Here is a 24,634-nt window from a genome sequence, read left to right on the forward strand (position 1 = left end):
AAGTATGTTTTTAGTATTGAAAAACACTTGTTATGTGTAATGTAGGAGCCAAAACTATTGTTTTAAGATACTATTTTGTTTTTTGGAGTCATGTCATCCCCATCTAGTGGCTGTGGATGGAGGAGGAGGAGGATAAAGTCAAGGGAGGTTTGCCTGGAGGACGTGGCTGGAGCAGTGACCTCATGTCATCAAGGCTGAAGAGACAGCTTCTGTTTTATTTGATACTGAATCCTTAGGTTATCTTTAAAATCCTTATTTATAAGAAGATTGTATACTGCTTATTCTGTGTGCTACATATAAATATGGTGCATTTGCAAACCAAAGTAGTGTATGTACACATATCATAGTATCTTCTGGAAAAGTTCTAATTCAAAAAGGTCAAATTCTAAAGTGTTTTGCAACAGTTCTAAAAGGCTTTTTTTTCAGAGAAGCTGTAAGATAAAGCCTACAAAATGTGATTAAAGTGAAGTTACTGATGCGTTCACAGGGAGCAGGATTTATTTGACTAATAAAGTTTATATTAATGTCTTGGTCTGGATTCAAAAGGCTCTCTGGTATTTAATCCTCCGGGCACAGTTTTAAGAACAAGGTCAGTCACCCATCACTAACCTGGGTTAATGTACAACCTGCAGTGCCTCATTCAAACCTGCAGGCGGCACATGCAAACCCACAAAGCTGGTTTGTAGCGACGCATAAAGGAAAAACCAAGAGATCCCACTCCGCTCACATTTCCAGATGCAATTCTTTAACGTGGTGAGTAGTTTGAAATGACTTTTGCTAAGTGAGATTTTTATTGAGCTACCTTTACATCAATACATAAAAACACAAATGGGAGAAAAAGGGAGCTTCATAAAAAGGCTGTGAGAGCTTTTTCACGTATATGCAAATGTATAAATATGTACAACTAGATTGATTAATATTTTGTTTGAGTCGAAAATGAAAATGTGGGTATTTATCAATACATAAAAACTACAATATACAAAATCAATATATACAAATCCCATGAAATTCTAAAAAGTAAAGGACAACAACAACAAAGCAACAAGTTTTAGTTTCTTTGAAGGAGTGATCCAGCTAACGTTACATAGACGATCTTTGTGTGGGAGCGCGTCTGCAAAATGAATCCCCCCACGGTGTCGTCAGTTCCGTCAAGCGTTCCTCTTGGATTCAATAATAAAAGATAGAGGGTAATTTACGAGCGCTTCAAGACGAACGCAGTGAGAATTAGAACAAACATTATGTCATTGAAATATCCCTAATTTTCGAGTGCCGCAGTTTTTCCACGGTCATTTTCTTTTCTTCTTGTCATTGGACTGACAAAAAGACACGTCGGTCTCATCTAAAGACGCGCAAGAACTGGGATGCACTGGCGTTAGCCTGCTATTAGCTCGTAGGCTAGCTTCCCGGACAGCTCCACTCCAACGACCGGACCAACAAACCGTAAGTCAAACCGTTCTCTCACCGACTATTTCGCTTTATTTCTGGGGCTAAAGACGTGAGTTAAGCAGCCGGGGCTTTACTGTCACATGGCTTTAACATTTAATCCGCTTCTAATAAGCAGCTGCATGTGTGAACTGAAAACAGGCCCCCCTTTCGGGAAACAAATTAACGTTCCCCAACGTTTTGCACATTTTTTTAAAGAAATAGATATATTTACGGTACATATTTGCATAGCATAACATATTCTCACTGTGTTGGACATACTACAGCTGTTCCTACAGCAGGGAGGAAAAGCGAGCGTCATCTTAAAGTGTGCACCTGTGCTGGTGGTGGTGCACCTGTGCTGGCTCCCAACCCTGAATTTGTCATTCGACTCTAACACTCTATCCACACTTTTTACATTTACGGTAGAATATAAGTATTTAGCTGACTGATCGTGAAATGTTCAAGTGTACAAATGTAAACAGTTGGACATCATTTTTTCATTAAAGGCGTTTTACTTAGTAATTGTTCGAAATTACGCATTTATTACGCTACCATATGGTCATTTCTGGAGTCTGTCCATTAATCTGTTATTTGGATTCAACCTGACTATTCACACTCAGTCTGTCCCAAGTGACTTGACTGAGAGACCCGAATTTATTCAATCAGATCAATCAATTCTAATATATTTTATAGTCCCACACATCTCAGGGGAAGTTCCTCTGGCTACAATAGCTGCAGAACAAAACACAGTATGGCAGAGACAACACATGATCTATAATGGAATAAAAAACACAGCATACAAATGAGTAATAAACTTGTGAATAGTGTAATAGTTATAGTTATTCCTCTGACTGATGCCCAACACCACTTTATTAAGACCTATAGGTCCTGTTTATGTTCGATGATGGATCAGTAAACACCTCTAATAGTTTCCAAAAAATGTGGCAGAACATGTTATGAATGAACAATTAAGATGCCAAGAGTGTATTTTGCAGCTGTCTTTGCTGAGGGTTTTTGTGTTGAGGATTGTGTGGCATAGGACGCACACATCACACCCAATTATGATGTGTAAAGTCAACAACGAGTGTGCCACTTTTCAGGATATGTTCAGGACACGGCTGATAATGCGAACGCTTTGCACCTTTGGTGCAATCAGAACAAAAGTAAACAAACCTTGCTTAGTTATTTCCCTCACGCAACAATACTGGTACCACGTGACTGAACTGTCATAACTCTGTCATAAAGCTGCTGTAATTTCTGTGAAACATGTGGTATCAAGTTTTCTAAGAAGCAACCACTAATCTTATCAGTGTCTTTTTTCTTTTAATAGTTCACAATCAATATTGCAGCTATATTACATAATATATTCTGTATTCTAGATGCCAGTGAGATTGCACATCAGGGTTATGTAATTATTTGAGGAGATCATCTACATTGTCCTTCAAACAAAAACATATTGCACTATAGTACTAGATATGTTGATATTGTCAGTTCTTCCATGCGTTTACGCTTATAATATGACGTCACCAGTGACTGGCGGAAATGCACTTCTTTTTCTCTGATGCATTTCATTCTCTTGACTTCCAGACTTCACATAACATTTGTTTAGTTTCCCACTGGCAGTGAAGTGAGCTGCTGCAGAGCTATACACACAATGATTACAGTGAGTTGGTCTGCAACGTATCATAGAACCAACTATTTTAACCACTAGCTGCCACTTTCATTATGTGTGCAGCCAAATTACACTTTTTAAGTAGCAGTAGATTATTGTCTCTATTTAATTGTTTGAGAAATGGGCCACCAAACATTGGCATCGAGAATTTCTAGTTGTATTAATGGCTTTTCTAAATCTCTCTGCACATAAAGCTTCTGTTCTGCAATTATAAGGCTCAGGTTTTTTTTCCCAGGCATGACAATTAGTTGTTAATCTCCTAACCACCTCTGAAATGTGTCCAAGCCTGAAATAGCAGCTGCAGCACTGCTTACCCTGCATTTATGCAGTGATTAATGTACAGTACTGTATGTGGCAGGCCAAATCGGGCTGATCGATAACAATGACTAGACAATGTTTTACATTTTAGTCATCTCTGCTCTAGTTTTGTGGAAGTGGGTGCTGCTAGCATACGGTCCTTCAGTTGAGTATAACAGAGTGGCCACTTCAGCGCAGCTCATTGTTGGTGTAACATGTTTTTTTCCCCAATGCTGAACGCTAGCCTTGCTCTTTGAAAACCACCTCCTCGCTTGTTTGTTGCAATTATCCTCCCATCTGCGAAATGATTTGGCTGTTTGTCTATGCTCTTTGGTCTCGTCTCTTCAAAGCCTCTATCTGTACCTTTTTCACTGATTTTACATACAGAAGTTTATTGTTTTCCCTCTTTTTCTTCTCTCAGAAATAGTGCATTATGACAGAAAGCATTATGAGCAAAGCTGCCACAATGGAGATCCCTATCAACAGTAATGGTGACACGGGGACGCTACCAGAAGACGACAGCCTTGAACAGGTGGGTCACATTGATTGTATCAGAAAACATGCAGGCTGTTTGTGTTTATCCATAGAAGGGCATATGCAAACTCTAAACAAACCAGCAGTAAAACTGTGGATGTCACTATCTGTTGGTTTATTCAATTTAAAAGGGTGAGTGCGTGCCCTCAGTTGTTTGACATTTGACAAAGCGGTTAATGGTATTGTTCTTACCGCTCACAACATCAGCTGACTCTTTTCCCACCACAGAACCACACTGTGGATAAATGTATGGTTACACTAAGCACTCGGTCTTTATAATAAATACAGTCTTTGTCTATGTGAGTGCCGACTTTGTGAATGTGTAATTAACTTTGCAGTAAAGTCATTCCTAATCTTAATTTCAGACTCTCGCTGAGAATAGAATTGTTCTTCTTTGCCTATAAAATAAATGATCAATATATTATGCACTGCCTGCCCTGTCATACATGATTTCAGATTCTCATGTTCCCGAGTGTTCTTAGCTGCAACCAAGGAAAGAGATTCCACTGGGAAATCAGGTGTTGAGAGTCCAGAGGTCTCCTTGGGAACCACTTGTTCCCATTAGCATCTCACGTGGCCTCAATGATCACGACTGCAGATGCATCTCTGCAGTATTTGGTTTACCTAACATTAGGTGTCTTCATTTGTAAAGAAAAGGTTTTAAAGCACAAAGGCTTTGTCTCTGCCTGTATTAGTCAGTCAGTTTGACTGAAATGAGGTGCAGTGCACGTCAGATACGTGCAACTGGTTTTCAAGGCACACCTTGTTAGACAAACAGACTCAAGATCCTGGTGCAGGCTCTGGCAGTTAAAGTGATGTTTGCTAATGAAACTACGTGTAACTCTGCCATCCCACCAAGTTTACACAGTGAGATTAACATCCAGTTATTTGTTGTGACTGCTGCTGTTTAACATCTTCACTGGATTCCCTGCAAAGTGGATGAATATCAACCAGTTGCTATAGAAACTCGGCAATTAATGAAAGTGGTCATGCTTTTGTCCTTGGGTGAAAGCCCCCCTGAAATCAGATTGATATCTGCCGCGCAGCACTTGGCAGTTTGTGTTAGTCATGCACACGGAGCTGCAGACTGACAGGCTGAAGAGCAGAAGTCTGCTTTCAGCATTGTGCTCATATCAGAACATGGACGGTGACTGGCTGCCTGACAGTGACAGATTGGGCTGACTCCTGGCAAAATCATCACAGTGTCTATTCAGAAATTTTACAGCATCTTAAGATGCTTTTAATCCATCTTCTCATCAGTTTTCACATGTGTGAATGTCTAGTTGTAAGAGCGGCAACTCCAAGAATAGACGTTTGAAGCGTATTATATTTCTGTTAAACTTCTTTTTATGGTATATCATTCTTATAAGCCTATCAACCTGTTCTGTGATATGACAATATATATTTATGATGAGTTAAAGGGCCGGTAGTTTTTGTTTCATGTGTCAACATACAAATTGTCCAGAGTGGGATCAGTGTTCACGTCAGTCGTCTCCCACACTGAACAGATGCCACAGTACAAGGAAATGTCAAACAAGACAAATACAGACAGATAAAAGATAAAGTTTGCCTTTTTTTTAACATAAAACAACTTTAAAAAATCCATGTCAACTTGTTAGTGTGACTTAATTTGTACCAAGTTGATGTAATTGGGAGTTGAATGACCAGTTTATATGATTTCAGACTCGAGCTGGACTGCACATGCCCAGTTTTGGCCAGTAAATCATAGCAGAAGCTTATTTAAAGAAAAAGAAGGAGACAAAATCTCGGCCCATACACTTTGTTTCTCTTTCTGCCTAATACTAACAAGTTGAAAGAGGGCATATTGCCACCTGGTGTTGCAGAGGCAGACGTGCTTAATTCAGTAAATTGATTCCTCGCTCATGCTTGTAAACTGGGACCAGGACAAAATCAAATTAAACATCATAGTACTGATTGAGGATGTTGAAAATTGCAGAAATGAGCACCATTCCATGTTCTTTTTGGAGTTTCTACATCTACGCCTTCGGTTTCTTTATTGTTTAATTTTACATTAATGTTCTTTTTAATATCTGTACATTATTATTTTTATTATTTGTTGAATCAGAATTTTCTTTGCCCACACAGTTCACTGTGCTCCGTCTTACATCCCTGCCGTGTGAACATGTCAACACATTTTTTTTATGGCATTTCTTTTGCGTTCTATCTTGTTTCATGACATGAGTCATGGATTTATTTCTTTTTGTCTTCTTTATTTCTTCTTTTTTTTGTTTTTTTTGTTCTTGTGTCTATCGTCTCCCCCTCTCCCTTCCTCCTCCTCCTCCTCCTCCTCCTCCTCCTCCTCCCCATCTCTGTGCAGGCTGCAAAGCTGCAGTGGAGCTTAGATGAGAAAGTAGGGAGCTCCAGAGGCACCAGGGTGAGCAGGCCGTTTGTGCATTTGTGTGTGTTTTAATGTTGAGTGTGTGGCACTGCTCAGTGGTTTGACTTAATGTGGCAGTAAATTGCCCCGCATCACAATGGTGGAATATGTCAGAAAATGTCACGATACGTCATTTTTACTGTAAACCACTGTGCTGCCTGTTATTAACTTGGCTCCTACTAACTTTAGCATTTGTTCAATTCAGTAGATTCTAATATACCCACTAGATTGTGTTGTCTATAGTGTGTAGTGAGCTAACATAGCTGTGTGTGTGTGTATTCACCTGGGTGATGATACCTTAACAATTTAACGGGTGCTGGTTCACAAAAATCAACAACAAATCAACGTGGTGGAATTCAAATGCAATAATGGCTTCATGTGTGTTATTTAGGGTCTGTCAATGATTTATCTTAAAGTCAGATTTCATTTATGGATGAAAGGACTGAAAACTCATGTTTATTTATCAGGAACTCCATCAGCTTTGTCCTCAGGTGCAGCCAGTCTTCCTAGTGTCCACCTTAAAAAACCTAAATACAAACATTAAAGCAAAGTTGAATCCATATAGTAGCAAAGTTAAATAAAAGACTCAAAATCAACAGGAAGAGCTGAGATCATGCCGACTGATAGTAATTGTTAAAGCATTCCAGGAATATTAATATGCATAATAAAATGTTCCTCAGTTTTATGGTCTCAGCAGCATGATAAAAAAAAATATTAAATGTAATTTAGTGTCCCAACAAGCAGAAATGGCCCTGAAGCAGAGCTTTGATATAGTAGTAGAAGAGGTTTCTCCTTCTCAGCAGCGGTATATTTATTTATTTGTTTACAAGAAGGAAATTGTCAAAGCTTTCCTCTCTAGTTTACTTGGTAAAAATTGAAATCAGGCCACGTCAGCACAAGCTTGAATGCAATGTTTCTTTTAGGAAAAATAAGCCTCACTTACATTTAGCTTTGCCAGTGAGAAGTCACATATTCCTTTCACCGTAAATCCCTGATGAATGTTTTTTCCCTCACTAAATGATATGCAAGTAGGAAATAAAACAAGTGAGTTGAATTAAAGAAAAAGAAAAAACACAAGATGGCTCATGTGTCTTGTAGCACACTCTTGGTCCAGAGCTGTTATGGTCGTTGTTTGGAAGGAAAAAAAAAAGTTTTCCTGAGCATTTCCTGCTGCTCGGGTCATTGAAGCCACTGCGTGGGTTGGACTCTTCGCACATTTAAACTGTAGAAGTCGTCTTGTTTGCTCTCCACAGCATCACGACTGGAGGATTCAGTCCAGATTCTTTAAGTTAATCGTTGGCTGCACTTGAGTGGTGTTTTTTCCTGTCGTGGGTTCTTTCCAGATAAGAAGAGAAAGACAGATGTGTGGACATAGTGTGGTCTGACTAACCCTCCTAACATAGCCGTGTTCGTCCCCCTCTAGTAAATAAGCCTCTAACTGAAATTGTCTTGTAACTCACATGTTGTAACCTCCTGTTGACATTATATGTGTATGTGTATTCCCGCCCTAAACCACCCCAAAACCCTTTTCTTTGTGCTTCTTTTGTTATTCTTGTGTTTACATTGAAACATTTACAGGACCTGCAGCAGGTGATGGTGTCGGGTCCCAATCTGAACGAGACTAGCATTGTATCAGGGGGGTACGGAGGAACAGCGGAGGGTATAATCTCCACAAGCTCAATCAAAGGTAAAGTCTTTGTCTCTTTGTCATATGAGACAAATCCCGCCTACTGAACCATTGATGCCCCATCCAGGTTTAATTTCTAGATATTCTTCAGTGAGGGAATGCTGTGTTTCGTTGTAACTGCTCAATTTAATTTTAGTGTTTAAAGACTGTTTGCGAAACAGCCTACTCAACTTTTGCTTCATCATTTCTCACATGAGACGTCAGCCTCTGGCTGTGTCAGCCGATCAAATGCTGACAAAGTACATATTCGTCATAGTTTCCATAACTGCAGTGTTTGCCGTTTGAATTGTTGAGGTGTCAGCTGCTCTCTTTGAAAACGATGCATAACGCATCGTGCACTGTTTTAATGTCAAGTGAGTCCTTAAACTCCCAGGACCATTTCTCACCACCTGTCCAAATGTCATGGGTTTATATGATGCCAAAAATCCTTGTTGTAGCAGTTCATTTTATTTCACTACAAACAGTACAGGTTATTTTGCAGCTCACTTTCAAACTAGATATACTGATTTTTCTAACCACACATGGTGAATAAAATCACAAAGGTTTCCTTCCTGAAGCATTACTTAAGGTTTATTATCGTCATCCAACTAAAACAAATCTGTACACAAGTTCTTATGTTGTCAGAATCAAGAATTTCTGGCATTAGTAATATTTTACATTAGTTTTTAAGAGGATGTTCTCTTCATATTCCTGTCATATTAAGTTTGTGTGAACAAAGCATGTGTCATTTGTAATAATTGGCATAAACAGGGTGTTCTAATCAGGTCATGTGACTAAAATCTGAATACTTTCCTCATTTAAATCTGCTTTTTTATTCAGGTTTAGGTTACCTGAATTTACATGATTAAGTCTGTTTCAGACTGTGGTATTAATCTGGTTCCTATCAAACTGTTTCTGTTCAAATAACAGGAAGGGACTTCAGTGGTGTGGCTCGAAACACAGTTTCAGAAAGAATCACCATCTTTCAGCTTCATTTGATGCTAATATTTCTGAACCTGTGTCCTGCTGTCTGTCTGTCTGTCTGTCTCTCTCAGGACCTGCAGTGCGCTTTAATGCAGATTTTTACAAAAGGATCCCAGTTACAGGAATAGGTAGCTCCTTAGACCTAATAATCGATGATAAGAGCTGATTTCCAAAATGTGATGCAAAGATGTTTATCGCATCGAGACAAACTGATTCTCAGTTGTTGTTGAGGTTTGGTCAGAAAGAGTTTGAATGAGTTTTTCTGTTCGCTCAGGCTGAGCAATTTAGGTAAAATATTGCTAAATAACACTTGCTAATTGTGTCCAGCCCCACTGTAAATTATGATAAAGAAAATGTGGCTTATATTTGGCTAATATTATTCCTCTACACTATGGAGATCTCATTTTGGAAAGATGTTCTTTATACAGAGTGTTTCTTTTCTTGATAACTGGGAACCAGCTTCTTTTTCAGTGCAGAGAAGAGCAGGGTACTTACTTCTTTTTCTTGGATGTACTGTTTAATCCACTGCTTTTCCTGTTTTAACATTAATTTCCTCCATATATTCGTCTATTTTCCTGGTTGTTTTCTGGGGTCATCACTGTTTTACACTTATTGTCAACTATATGACGTCTGAACTTCCCTGGAGCAAAGAATAAACTACTTTCATCCATGTTTTAAACGTATTATTTAGCCAAAATCGTTTCGATTTACAGTTTATCAAAAGGCTTCTTTATTTTATTTCAGCTTCACATAATTTAGCCCCGCTGCGGTTCATTCTGCCCCCGTCTTCATCATCATCGCTCGTTTGTCTGCATTGTTCATTGATTGTCATGCACTTACTGTTGCTGCCTTTTCATCTTTGTTCTTTTCTATCTTTGTCCGCCGCCTCCTTTTCACCACTCCCTCCCACACATTCCTCCTCATCCTCCTCCTCCCTTTTGTCTCTTCTGCTTATTGAAATTCCTCTGATTTTTATTATTCAATTTTTGGAATGCATGCCCAACCTTATGATAAAAAAAAAAATAACACTCCCTTTATTTAATAAAAACAAACTTAACCCTAATACACACCCACCCTTAACTATTCCCTGATCCATACCTTCCCCTACATCCATCCACTGTCACAGACCTGCGTATGAAGGCCAGGCGAAGTAGCGTTCCAGCAAAAAGTTCTGTCATCTGCCGTAAAGCAGGTCAACCACATGAATACCAAGGTACTGGAGAGACTTAGTCAAACATTCAACAGACCCCTTATTGGTTAAGTAGATCATTATTTAGCAGTGTTTTCCTTCATATTTCCTCTTAAGTTTAATCCTCTGCATATTGTTACTACTCTCAGGTTCACTCTCATGCATGTTTCACAGTGGAGTAAGGGCTAATGGTGATGGACTTGTGATCTATGTTGTTGTTGATCCTTCTCTGCTTTGCTGTGAACCTTGATGTTTGTCACCATCAGGTCCCAACATGCACCACAGCAGCAGCAGCTCGTCGATGACGGCGGAAGAAATGAGCCGCGGCGTCGCTGTGGAGAAACTCGAAACGGTGAAGCTGTGGGGTCTCAACACTTACAAGGTGGCTGTTGATTTCTGTTTGCACAAATTCTCCTCTGCGCTTAGTTCTGGTTTTTCCACGTCAGAAATGGTCTGACGTGTGTCTTGTTTGTTGTCAGTGTACAAAGCAAATGCTGTCGGAGCGTTTCGGCCGCGCGTCCCGGACTGTGGATCTGGAGCTCGAGGCCCAGATCGAAGTGCTCAGAGACACGAAGAGGAAATATGAGAGTGTGCTGCGACTGGCCAGAGCACTGACCAACCACTTCTACAACATGGTGCAGACGCAGCATGCGCTGGGCGACACCTTCGCTGACCTCAGTCAGAAATCTCCAGAACTACGGGTAATTTGGATTGCTGATCCACGTTATCTAAGTCTATTTAGACCAGTTGTATTCTCGTGTGTGTTAACGCTGTGTTTCGTCTTTTACAGGACGAGTTTGGCTACAACGCCGAGACTCAGAAGTTGCTGTGTAAAAATGGGGAGACTCTACTTGGCGCCATTAACTTCTTCGTGTCCAGCATCAACACGCTAGTCAACAAGACGATGGAGGACACCTTGATGACCATCAAGATGTTTGAAAATGCCAGGTAAAATAAACCAGGAAGTGCATTATTTTTGTCTGAAATAGCTTTAGACAAAACATGAGTAAAGAAATATGTAATAAGTGGCTCAAAGTGAAAGGATTATCACCTTTAATTTGGACTGTGTGTGTTTCAGCTCATTTTGTAGCCGTCTAATCCAAGGAATTGCAGGTGTAATACTAATTTTCTCTGCCGTTTCTCATCAGACTGGAGTTTGACGCCTACCGGTCGGACCTGGAGGAACTGAGTCTGGGTCCGAGGGACGCCGTAGCCATGGCCCGCATCGAAGGCGCTCAGCAACAGTACCAAGTACACAAGGAAAAGTACGAACGGCTCCGCTCAGACGTCATCATTAAACTCAAGTTCCTGGAGGAGAATAAGGTGAGATGGCAGATAAGAATCTGTCTGCCTCTGTGTGCACAGCCCTGAGATAAAAGGCCACAATACTACTTTTTATTCACCTTTATTTAACCAGGTAAATGCCACTGAAATGAAATGCCTGAGCCAAGAGAAGTTACACAACTAAAACCCTGAATAAAATCAATGACAAATAAATAAACAATTGTGGATTACTAAAAACCAGTACATTTGATGGAATCAGCCTCAAATACTCACTGAATTTGGATTTAAAAGCACTCAATGCAATCAATTCTGCTGCATGCTCCAAGTAAATGGTGCAGAATTGTTCAAAAGCCCTTCTACGGAAAGAAAAGTGTACAAGAGCATAGTTTTGGGTCCAAGATGACAATGCCGCAATTTATCAGGCTTTAAATTTGTGATTTTATTTTCACACATGTATTGGCCCCCCACAGAGTCCAGACCTGTGTGCCGGAGAAGACGCGACAAAGCAGTCGAAATCTCTATCATTAAATCGTAAAAAAAAAAAACCTGAAAGCAACTGTGGATTTAAATAAACGTGTCGCTGCATAAGCTTATCAAAGTGAAGCCATGGCGTATGCCTGCTATAATTAAGGCTGTCGCGGTTAAGACGTGTCGTTTCACACTCGCAGCAGCACAGATGTACCCTGTTGTCACCTGTTGGCAAGTTTCGCTTTTATCCTTAAGTGTGACATTGTGTAACGCTGGCTTTGAGGTATTAAGGTCTCATTTTTGCACTCTCTTTGCTGTCTTCCAGGTGAAGGTGATGCACAAGCAGCTCCTCCTGTTCCATAACGCCATCTCGGCGTACTTCGCAGGCAACCAACAGCAGCTGGAGCAAACGCTGAAGCAGTTCAACATAAAGCTGAGGCCCCCAGGGGCCGACAAGCCCTCCTGGTTAGAGGAGCAATGAGAAAACCAGAGTGCCCTCTGGACTCTCTCTCTCTCTCTCTTTCCCTCAACCTCCTTCTTGACCACCTCCACCTGTTACCTGTTGACAAACCCTCCCCCCCCACGTACAGAGGACCACTACAGGCAGATAACCGGGTGGATGAAGAAAAAGAGATGAGTGTGTGGCTGGATAGACGGACAGATGAATAACAGGGTATTATTATTGGTGAATGGGCTGAATACAGCAGGAAATAACACGGACGGTTTCATGGACAGTTTTGGGGGCTTTCAGTGCCTCTCTCTTTCAAAACTCCCCCTTTTCTCACTTCGATCCTTCTCTTCTTTCTCCTCTGTCCCCTCTGTATATCGACATGACTTTTACTGTGCTTCTGTCCGTCATTTTACGGCTGTTACTGCGCTCTCCTCATGTGCCGAGTTACAATTTTCGGCACCGCGGGATCTTAGTTACAGTTCAGGAGACGGATGAGGAAAATAAGGAAAATAAGAAAACAAATTCATCAGAACTCTTCCAAATGGTCCCGCTCTCCTGGTGTGCCTCCTATGTACATAACCTGAGGGATTTGTATGATACACTGAAAATGGACCGGGCAGATTATTTCAAACAAAGTTTCCCCCCCCTTTTTTTTAAAGAAAAAAAAATATATTATTATTTTTTGGCTTGCATAGAGAGAAAGCTTTGTTTAGTATAAATTCTGTTTAATTTCAGTGTCTCCGCTTTTGTTTTCTAACATTTCCAGTCCTTGTCAGTAACCCTAACACAATGGTTTAACAGGACAGCGCTGCGTTGTTCAGTGTGTGAAAAGGACTTAAAGGAACATTGCACAGCTATGTTGACATGTATTGGCTGTTACTAATCACGACAATGATGGCTCTGTTCACTTCCTGTAAGTCAGGACTGTCATGTCATGGAAATGTCATTATTTACACATGTGATTTTCCCTCCATATCCTCTCAAAATGGCTGCATTTGCTTTGTTTTCACTGAAATTGACGTCTGAGGTCCCTCTATACGCTTGTTTACATTTCTTCACACTGAAGAATAGCGTCGCTGTCCAAAACAACTAATATTTCAACCTTTTTTTTTAATCGTGGTGATTAGCGTAACACAAATGATTCATCTTCTTTTTTTTCTTTCATATCTCCGTGGTGTTAATAATAATAAGAATCATAATCATAATAATAGTAAACAATCCAAATCGTTGAGATGGTTTTGCTTTCATACTAAACGTGTGTAAAAGGTTAATGTAACACTATTTATTTTGTCAATCATAATGTCGATCTGTCGGAGTCGATAATATTCTACACTGGAACGTTTGTCATTGGCAAGTACTTGATTTACAAGTAAAGGATTTAAGGCATTTTGCAGACAATGAACTATTTATTGATACCCCCCCCCCCCCCAAAAAAAAAAATAACAAACAACCAAGAAATTCTCACCTGTTAGTATTTAATTTCTTTCTTTTTTCAGACCTCAGTGAAGCGAAGTTAAGATAATCCAGTATAATGAATGTTTTTTACCGTGCTGCATTTGGCATCAGTTCACCTTCAGCTATTTGTTTCCTCTGTATTTGCTCAGCAGACAGAGATCCAAAGTGGAACGGTGCGTTCCAGTTGTAGTCGGAAGTTGGAATCTCCCCGTTCCGACTTCCGACGTACTGACTTCTGACGTACTGATGCCGTTCACTTGGCCTTCAACGTGCCTGCACACATAACGCCGTGCTTTCGGGATTAAAGGAAGTGATGAAAGGGAAAAGCTAATATCAGTAATGAATTATAAGATTATATTTCAATTTGTTTGCAGTTCCCGTGGCCAGCTCGTGGTCTCTTTGACCACCACACAGCAATATAAACAAAATGTGACTCCTCTTCTCCCACACCTATCGCATTGAAATTCCTCTCCCTTACACCAAAATGAAGATTTATTAAATGAGATATTTTATTTGTGTACAATCAATATTTTCTAGGTCAAGCTGGTATACTGTACTGATTGCACATAGCCGTATTTACGATGATAAATGAAGTTGTCTTGGATTGATGTAATACTCTGCCCTCATTCCTCACTCAGACCTGAACAGTCCCTCCACACCCCAAGGGAACAAAATTAAAAAGTACACATTTTCAAATGCTCTGGCTGGATTTTCTTTCTTGTTGTTTTTGAGAAACACCTTTCACTGCCCCTTCAAGATTCCTACATACAGTACATTCTTACAGTTGTCTGGCAGGTTTTCTAGTTTTTGTATTCTGTTAGAGGCACTGAGAGAGGTGTGCAGGTCGTATATATGACATCATATTTACCTTATTTCAAACTGAAACAAATACTAATATTGTGCACCTTTTTTGATTTCATGCACCTGAGATGACGAATGCATTTATTTGCTATTTAAAATACACACTTTGAGGTCTACAAAGGACCAAAATAGTGATTTTATTATATTGTTAATGCACTTTTTTAAATGTTGTCCTCACCTGCTGCTTCATGGCTGCAGGAAATGTCCCGTCCTATAGTATCACTCATGCATTTCTGCATTGACCGTCTCCGGACGCCACAAAGACCAGCCTCATACTGAATTTGCACCCATATATCTACAATATATAAAACAAACTTTATTTGTTTGCATAGAGCATAGATGGTGCGCACATAAATGCACATGAATCGTATCTGATAACTGCTTTTATTGTTACCTGTAGCAATAAATAAATAAAGGTAGTTATTTGCGTTCAAGAACTAAGCCTACGTGATTAAATTTGTCTTTATTTTATCTATTCCAGTTTTATTTTTGTAATCCGTAGCAATACATGACTTTGCAGTGTTTGCACTCATTGTATAAATATTGTAACTATTACTATATATTGTAACTTTCTATAACAATTCATGACATGGCAGTATTTTGCATTCAACATTATATACTGTAGATCTAATCCTATATACACTATTTCCCATCGAAAGTAATAAATTAGCTGTTGCAGCATTTGTTTATAATATACACTGATGTAATTCTGCCCTGTATATATATGTATATATATATATATATTTTTTTTAATCTATAGCAACAAATGACTTGTATTTGTACTGTGCATTTACAAATCTCCATTATATATGATCAAAACTACTTAAAAAAAAAATCTATTACAATGAGTATCAACGCACAATTTGTATTCAGAATATAATAATTTAATAATGTATAAATATGCACAATAACTGATGTCAGTGTTTATTCTTATGTAATCATATTCTATATTGTATAGTGTATAATTATCTATAGCAGTAAAAAAAAAGAAAGTTTTCTTTGTTTTTTGATGAATTTGTTGTATTCTAAAGTCTTTGTTAAAAGGGGGCGTTCCCGTATGCAAAGCATGCTTGGATGTGATTGGCGGAGACGCGCCGTGAACCTGTGCCGGCTGTTTGTGAACCAGACTGTGGCTGTGGCTCTGTGCAGAAACACGAGGTGACGCCACAGAGGGGATTTATCTCATTTCATGATCCAGAGATACGTTTTTAAAAGGCGCGGTGAGTAAAATGAATATTCTGTGGAAAACTGTTCGCTTGGCTGATGTTTGGTGGTCAGAGACATGTTTTCTGTGAGCATGTTAGGATGTGTTCAGACTCGGCTAATTCAGTCATCCTACCAAACCTATCAAAAAGTGAATTGTCATCGACTGAGAGGAATATACATTATGTTTGGTGCATGGCATCTATGCCGAATATTTCAAAATGTTTTATTTAACACAATGAAGTGGAATACAAGTTATATCAAACTTTATCCTTTGCTAGGAAAAGGGAAGTAGTAAATATTGAGGAGATTCCCCATGAGGTTCCGTTTTAGTAGGATGTACTAAATATTGAGGATTTTCTCTATGATGTTTTGTTTGATACTCTTGGAAACATATGTTTATGTGATGTTAGGTGGATGGCATCAATGCCGAATATTTCCAAAATCTTTATTTAATAATTTAAAGTGTAAAGCAAATTCTGAGACATTTGTATCTGCTGTGAAAAACCAAGTAGTAAATATTGCATTGATTCCCAATGACGTTCCGTTTGATAGACTGATAAATATGTTGTGATATATGATGTTAGGTAGTTTTCATCTATGCCGAATACTTCAGCAAGCTTTAATTTACAATATTTAGTGCACTAAAAGTTATGTGAAACACTTTTTTCTTTACTGGAAATTTGAGTAATGGTTTGAGTAAATATTGAGTATTTTCTCTATGGTGTTTTGTTTGATGTACTAAAAAACTTGCATACATGAAGCAAATTCTATGTTATTATGTAATTCATAGAGGAAAACTTCAAAGTAAAGCAACAATGACATGTCTGTTTATGTAGCAAATAAATACATGTTGACACAACATTGACAAACAGTGTATACATTAAGGTCTGTCATCAAAGATTATTAAAAAATAAATAAAAATACTTATTTATGGTGTGGATTTTTGACAAAAAAATTAATGATTTTTCATTTAATTGGCTTTCAGTAAAGTATAAATTGCAGAATGATGTATTATTTTACCTGAAAACAAAAAAGTGTGTACATGTATTCAATATAAACAACACACAACAATAAAATGTGACTACTACTACAAAAAAAACGACATCCAGACAAACATTTGAACATTTCAAATGTTTGTTTCAAAGAAATTGCATAAAGAAGTGGTGCATACATTCAATTTACCTCGAGTAACTTCAAAGTCAGCCACATGTGGCGAACAAATGAACACACAGGATATTAGAAAGCAAACAGAGAGACCACCAGGTTTATACATCCATGGTGTGCAGTCAAAGCTTGTGATAGTTCACCTCACGTGGCTCTGTGTTGATTTACAGACATAGTTTTAGGTTAAAATCTGATCATTTGTCTGTGTCTCCTCAGATCTGACTGACCGACAGTGGTGAACATCCATCCATCATTCTTGGATTGGAGATACAAATGGAGGGAGCGCAGATTTTAACATCTGCATCTCCTCCCGACTGCTCCTCTCAAGACTCGTCTTCTCCTCTGCCACCGGATGCTGAGGAAGATTCCGATTCCCACGTATCCCATGCTCTGCCCCCCAACATGTGTGTTATCTCTGCTCCACCACCACCACCACCACCACCTCCTCCTCCTCCACCACCACCACCTCCTCCTCCTCCTCCTTCCCCAGGTTTTGGCTCTCGTCATGTCCAGAGGAGATCCATGAAGAAGCTGAACTGGGACACCCTCCCCAGCCAGCGCGTCCTGGGCAAAAAGAACGTGTGGACGTGCAAGCGGACGCAGCGGGACCTGGTGCTGGACATCCCGAGCATGGAGGAGCTGTTCAGTCACGTGGACAAACGGGCATCGCTGCGCAACTCCCGGGTCATGGGAGGGAAGAGCGGTGATGGCATGGACTTCCTGTCACAGGAGCCACAGGTAAAAAGAGTTTTATGTGAAAAGTATTTTTAGAAAATGACTTTGGTAGAAGTTGAATTCACTTTTTTTATAATATTACTCAAGTGAAAGTCATTTTCTGATATTCAGATATGTAAGTTTTAGAAGTAAAAGCATTACAAAAGTGAGGAGTTAGGATTGATCCATGGTGGCTCAGTGGTAGGGCGAGTTGTCTTTCATCTGGAAGGTTGTGGGTCCAATTTCTGGCCCTGTAACCCCATCCCAACCTCATCAAGACCAGAAAAGCTTTATTATCAACTCTTCTTCTTCTGGTTTTATTTGGTAGTAACGAGTACTTAAAGGAAATGTAGTGGAGTAAAAGTTGCTAGAAAAATAAATAACAAAGTAAAGTACAGATATGTAACTTTTGTACTTCAGTACAGTAATAAAGGGAAGTAGTTAAACACACTAATGGGAAGAGGTGTTTCAAAGTTCCATCATCAGTGAGGAACCAATGAGAGTTTGTACTTCCTCTTCAGATTGTGTGATACATCTGACTTCTTTACTACAAAGGTCTTTACATGCTTTTACAGAATAAAAACACCCACCAATCAAAACAATGTATGGCGGATATGGAATATTAATAATTTTTGTCCCTGTCTCTCTTTAGGTCACGATCCTGGACTCTAAGAAGAGCATGAATGTTGGAATCTTCCTGAGACATTTCAAGAGGTAAGAAAATGATATTGGAATAAGAAAGTTCCAGTGAAAGATGACAGGGTGCAACAAAAACACATCATGGCTTCATTGAAAAAACAGAGCCACTGATGCATTAACCTTCCACTGTGCTCATCGTTTCCCTGCCAACGCACTCTTTATCTCCGAGGACATTCAAATACATGGAAATGCCCTTTTATAGCATCATGTGGATCACAGTACATGAAACAACACGGGGTGATAGCTGTGGCTGCCTGGTAAATACAGGTTGATCAACTTTTCAGTTTAGAAGGATTTTAGGGAGTCTTTTGATCTTCCACATTGTGTTTTTAACCTTTATTTATACAGGGAACATCGTTGAGATCGAGCTCTCATTTGTAAAGTTGCCCTGATACAGTTTAGGCACAATACAATCTTAAGCACTATCCAGATCACGTTCTCTCACTTTGAATATCCAATGTGTGTAACATGTTTGCTCTTGCGTCTCACTCAAATTTATATTACGTCGGCGTCGGTCATGCGGTCGTGATGAAAGTGCACTGGACGACACTAGCTATCAATCACACTAGTGTCCACTCACGTGTCTCATATGTGTTTTATTGTCTTTTATCCTCTAAATAAGACATATATATATATATATATATATATACACATACATATATATATATATATATATACATACATATATACATACATATATATATATATATATATACATACATATATATTTATATATATATATATATATACATACATACATACATACATACATATATATATATATATGTATATGTGTATATATATAGAAGCATGTATATGTGTATGTATATATATGCATGTATATATATATATGTGTATGTATGTATATATATATGCATGTATATATATATATATATATATATATATATATATATATATATATATATATACATACTCTATACGTATGTATATATATATGCATGTATATGTATATATGTATATGTATATATGTACATGTTTATCTATGTATTCATATATATATGTATATATGTATGCATATGTATGTATATATGTATGTAAGTATATATATGTATGTGTAAGTGTATATATGTATATGTAGATAAATATATGCGTGTACATGTATATATATATGTAGATACACATATGTAGATACATATATACACATATATACATATATATAGTTAGAAATAGGCTAATTTCCCCATAGACTTTCAGTCAAACATTCTTTATGAAAGTTGCCCCTTGGGGGCTACTCACTATATTCTTTCTGCCTGATTGTCTTCACAGAGGAAACAGGAAGACTCCCTTTGTGCCTGCTGTTGCTGTAGTGCAAAAGCAGTATTCAAAAAGATTAAAAACTACACTAGACTGTGGTGGATAATCTGCCTCAAGCATGTCTTAAATCTCTCAAATTAAATTTTCACACATTTTTAATATGAAATTAATATGAATCAGTGGAACACTGCACGCCAGGGGAACATAACGAGCGTGACTTATGTTGTTGAGTGACTCAGTTTTATTGTCGGCCCTTTGTCTGTGTCTGCAGGCCAGTGAAGGAAATGGTGCAGGACATTCATCAAGGTAACTGGCTCCGCTTTGGAACAGGGAAACTCAAAGAGCTCTGTAAACTGCTGCCAGAGGAAAGTGAGGTCAGGCCGTTTTCACTTTGGTGATATTCTGTTTGAGTCCAGTTTTTATGTGCTTTATATTGATTATACATATGATTTAATGTTTAATCAGCTGAAGCATCTGCTGTCATTCAGTGGGAACCTCTCAGTTTTACCTGAAGCTGATCAGTTCATGGTGCAGCTGGTCAAAGTGTCCGGGTGAGTCTATGGATGAACTGTATTATTTTGTTGTGATTTTTGAGCTGATTGACTGTGGCAATGCAATATAATATAATATATAATAATATATAATGGACTACAATTTGAAAACATGGACAGATGACATGGCTCAAACAAAAATAAAAGACACATTTTGTCAAGATTTAACAGATAAGTAAAGATGTCAACAAATCTATTGAAGTTTTTGTGAACAAATACCCTCATTATACATTTTTAAAGCCATATATCTAATTGTATTTGTGTGATATCCAGTAAATTTCACTCCTATAATTACTGTATGTTGATCTGAAATGGTTTTCCATTGTTGGAAATCAAAACAACACGCTGTTGTTACCTTGTCTGACTCTTAATAAGATTATTCAAACACTACTGCACAGATTTCTATGATATTTTGTGAATAATTGGGGCATAAACTAAATTTCAATCAAGGGGATGATACTAGGGATGTGAATCTTTGGGTGGCTCACGATTCAATTCAATTCCGATTCTTAGGGTCACGATTTTATTCAAAATCGATTCTTGATTCAACCGATTCGATTCTCAATTCAAAAATTGATACAATGCATAGTGTGTTAAGGCAAATTATGGTATCAAAACAATACAGCTTGTATAAGATAATGTGATCACATAAAAGCAAACTTAAGACAAAAGTAAACATTTATTCATCCAAAACAAATAAAAACTTACCTACTTTACTGTTTATGAATCGATTCAGAATCGTGGATGAATAGAATCGCGATTCGTATGTAAATAGATTTTCTTTCCCCCCACCCCTAATGCATACAGGATTTCACAGTCTTTAAAATCGCAAGATACAACATTTTTAGTAAAATATTCTACCACTTAAGTGTCACAGACTTGACTTATGGCACTTGGTTTCTTAAAGATTTTTTATTTTTTGTGATTTTAAACAGTTGACACAGTAATTATCAGTTTTTTTTTTTTTTTTATGCATGTCCTGTAGCTACGAGGATCGTCTGAAGATGATGGTGCTGAGGGAGGAATTCTTTCCTCTCATGGAGGAGGTGAAGAACTCTGTCGCTGTCATGACCAACGCAGCCAATGGTAACTCCTCACACACACTCTGACCGCTGCTGTGGTAATCAAGTTACTATATTTGAATGATTAAAAAATTGTTCTGCTCCGAGAAGCTGAGCCACACAGACACTTGTTGAAATGCTCTGGTATCAAACCGCTTACTTGGAAACGGTTGTCAGTGTTTACTGCAGAAAGAGGAGAAACTCTGCATTTGTCTTAATGGGTTTTTGTCTCCATCTCGTCCTCCTAGAGTTGTTGGACTGTGATGACCTCCACTCAGTCATCCGGCTGGTATTAAAAGCTGGGAATTACATGAACGCTGTTGGTATTTTTATACCATTTAATTTATGATTTAATATATCATTCTGAATAGCTCTTTTGTGCTTTTTTTCATACTGCTACTGAACATTTTCTTTGCTTTACAGGGCGGTTACACTGCCAACGCCATCGGCTTCAGGATGACCTCTCTGCTCAATTTGGCAGACACCAAGGCCAACAAGCCAGGCATGAACCTCATGCACTATGTTGCCAAGGTGAGTGGTGAATGAAAAATGATCCCGAGATCGTGCTGTGTCTCTGAGCAGCAACTTTACCCGTTTCTCCCCCTCTTTATTTGTGATTCACAGCAAGCGGAGGACATCGATGCCGAGTTGCTGACTTTTCCCAGCCAGCTTGAACACATCGGGATGGCAGCAAGGTGTCACTGCGTCATGTTTTGTGCCCAGTTCAATTAAAAAGTGTCCTGTTTTTGTGTGCCGGTGAATATAAGATGTAAAATCTTGCAGAATTTGTAAAGAGGAAGTCGTCGCAGACTTCGAGCGAGAGATGAAGAAGGTCAAAGAAGTACGGTTGTGCAGTTGCAGACAGCCTGGCCTCTTGCAACAGATGGAAACCTTTCTCATGGTGAATTTTCGTGCCTGTGTCGCTTGACCTTAAGAGACAGAGCCAAAATCACTTTGCATCTTCTTTTCTTTCCACGCTTTATTTGTCACGATTTCTCAGAGGGCCAATGCCAAGATGGCCGACGTGGAATCCTCTCTCCATGAACTCAACTCGCTGAGCAACGCAGTCGCCGAGTACTTCTGTGAAGACCCGGCGACCTTCAAACTGGGCGAGTGCTGCTCCATTTTCCACTCCTTTTGCAAGCGGTTTGATAAAGCAGTGCAGGTATGAAAAGGGAGACTTTTCAGTGAAAATGTCACTGTTATGTGTGTTATTTAGCGCCCTCTACAGGCGGGGGGGCGTGTGATTGAATGTTTATCAGATGCCGCAGTTCTTTACTACATGGTTCTCTGCAGTATTAATGAGCCTTCCCTCTCATTTGAACTGAATATTGTGGAGAAACCTAAGAGGAACGGTCCCTAACATAGAATACACCTACTTCCACTTGCACAAATATCTTCTCCATTGTTTGCAGGAGAACCGAAACCGAGTGGAGGCAGAGCAGAGGCGCAAGCAGAAAGAGAGCATGCGTATTGCAGCCAAGCGACGCTCCACAGTGTCCGGTCCTGGTCCTGAGCCTGACCAGGACTCGGCTGGCTTGGAGTCGGCCTTGCACAGTTTTCTGTCCAACGTTCCAGAAGGCTTAGCCAGATGTAGGAGGATCATGCTGCCTCGGATAGAAGGATCCCCCTCGAGCCAAGGTTCTGAGACTCCCCCGTCAGCAGAAAAAAGCAAGACGAGATCTTTTACCAGTCAAGAGAGTCCTGACAAGAAACAAGCCAAACTGCTGAAAGAGAATGAGCTCGCAGCAGAGCTGGAGAGCAAAGAGGAGGCTGAGAAGATGCGCAAGATGACTCGCAAGGTGCTTAAATACCAGAAGAGCCAAAGCAGCCTCGATGGGGACAGAGTTTCAGGCGCTCCTCGTCAGGACACTCCAGCGACCCCGAGCACACCTCGGCCGAGAACCAGAAACTTCTTTTTCGCCAACAACGGGGATCTCGGCTCCCCGTGGACAATCCTGAGCCCATTGACATCTTCACAAAGAAACATTCCACAGCAAAGAAGAGAAGCACACCGCCACAGGCTGTCACTGCCATCTGGTGGCGAAGACGACGATGGCGTGTGGAAGAGCGATGAAGGCAATTTTCTTCCCAATCCAGACAGTCCAAAGTCGAGTTCTGCGTCTGTCTCCGACCGCCCTCAGCAGAGAGCTGTGTCGCAGGCTCCCGTCGTCAGGTCTTTGTCCATGGATGAAACGAGGCAGTCTCCACTATCTGGCTTCCGGCTGGGGGACTTGTTCCAAAGGTCTTACTCCTCGGGTTCAAGGACAGAAACTATGGGAGAAGATGTTTCCCTGCATCACAGTAAGCTGAGGAATCACGTAGAAGGACAGGAGAGCAGCTCGGGGTTGATATCCTTCTTCCGGCGGATCGGAGGCAAGAGCAAGGCTGGTGATGTGGAAGAGCAGAACTTCACAGGATCTTAGAACTTTTGCTTTTACTCAACTTTTTATTATTTAAGATTTTAGATTGTCTGTTTTTGTTCACTGTCATGGTTTTACCAAGGCAACCGGCGACTTGCTTTGAACTGTGAAGGCTTCAATTTTTGGAAGTCGGACCACGTTCAAAAATTGCAACACATTTCTCTTTCCTGTCTTTTAGTGTCCAACCTTTTTCCCTTTTTTTTAATTTACTTGTAAATGGAATATGCACTTATATTAAATTTGAGTCTTGTGTATCTTGTAGTTTTTGGATTATTCCACCAAAGTTTGATCATTGACACCTTGTCAGTTGACGAGGTGTCTTGATAATCCATTACTGCACACCATTTCAAAGTAAAAGTGTTTGTTTTGATAGATATTTCACATAAAAAGAACATGATCACGATGCAAAATGAATTATGAATGCATTTAAAAGAATGACTGTTAAAGTTTAGTAACCCCATAGAAGGTTCAGACTTTTCATTCCTGATGAATCCAGCCCCCCCACAGGCCTCTGGATAATCTGCCCACTGTTACTGTGCCACTGTGGTGTCTCCCCTCAGCGGTGGCTAAACTTCTAGACACAAAGAACTTGTTGAGTTGCTCGGGCGACTGAGTTTGTTTACACCCATTTTCATTTGAGCCCTCGCAGTGTAATAATACTCTGGAACAAACCGCTCAACACAGGCTCCCGTCTGACTGTTCCGTTTGTCCTCCCACATCCCTCCCTCCCACTGGCCTGTCCTCAATGAGGACATTTGCAGTCGCCTGGCATTTCAAACTAGCCGGGGCCAAAATGAATAGAACAAATTAAGGAATCTTGGAAACACAATGCTATAAATATGCAATCTCCCCTTTCG

General features: G+C 39.5%; 2 protein-coding genes across 2 annotated transcripts; both read left to right on the forward strand.

Annotated features, from left to right (window-relative positions):
* The first annotated feature begins 1,193 nt into the window (after positions 1-1,193).
* Positions 1,194-14,505, forward strand: arfip2b (ADP-ribosylation factor interacting protein 2b). The gene is made up of 9 exons (XM_083890343.1): positions 1,194-1,440; positions 3,816-3,926; positions 6,267-6,323; positions 7,905-8,013; positions 10,432-10,547; positions 10,645-10,866; positions 10,956-11,113; positions 11,314-11,488; positions 12,243-14,505. The coding sequence occupies exons 2-9, from the start codon at positions 3,828-3,830 to the stop codon at positions 12,396-12,398; spliced, it is 1,092 nt and encodes a 363-aa protein (XP_083746469.1). The 5' UTR covers positions 1,194-1,440; positions 3,816-3,827; the 3' UTR covers positions 12,399-14,505.
* A 2,822-nt stretch (positions 14,506-17,327) lies between these two features.
* fhdc3 (FH2 domain containing 3) lies at positions 17,328-23,780 on the forward strand (the record flags this gene model as incomplete). Its single annotated transcript, XM_083889662.1, has 11 exons — positions 17,328-17,792; positions 18,421-18,482; positions 20,014-20,116; positions 20,208-20,293; positions 21,279-21,379; positions 21,603-21,673; positions 21,778-21,885; positions 21,979-22,049; positions 22,138-22,255; positions 22,355-22,519; positions 22,770-23,780. The coding sequence occupies 11 exons, from the start codon at positions 17,328-17,330 to the stop codon at positions 23,778-23,780; spliced, it is 2,361 nt and encodes a 786-aa protein (XP_083745788.1).
* Between the last annotated feature and the right edge of the window lie 854 nt (positions 23,781-24,634).

Source organism: Microchirus variegatus (genome assembly GCF_963457635.1).
Source record: "Microchirus variegatus genome assembly, chromosome: 5".
In the NCBI taxonomy this organism is placed as follows: Eukaryota; Metazoa; Chordata; class Actinopteri; order Pleuronectiformes; family Soleidae; genus Microchirus; species Microchirus variegatus.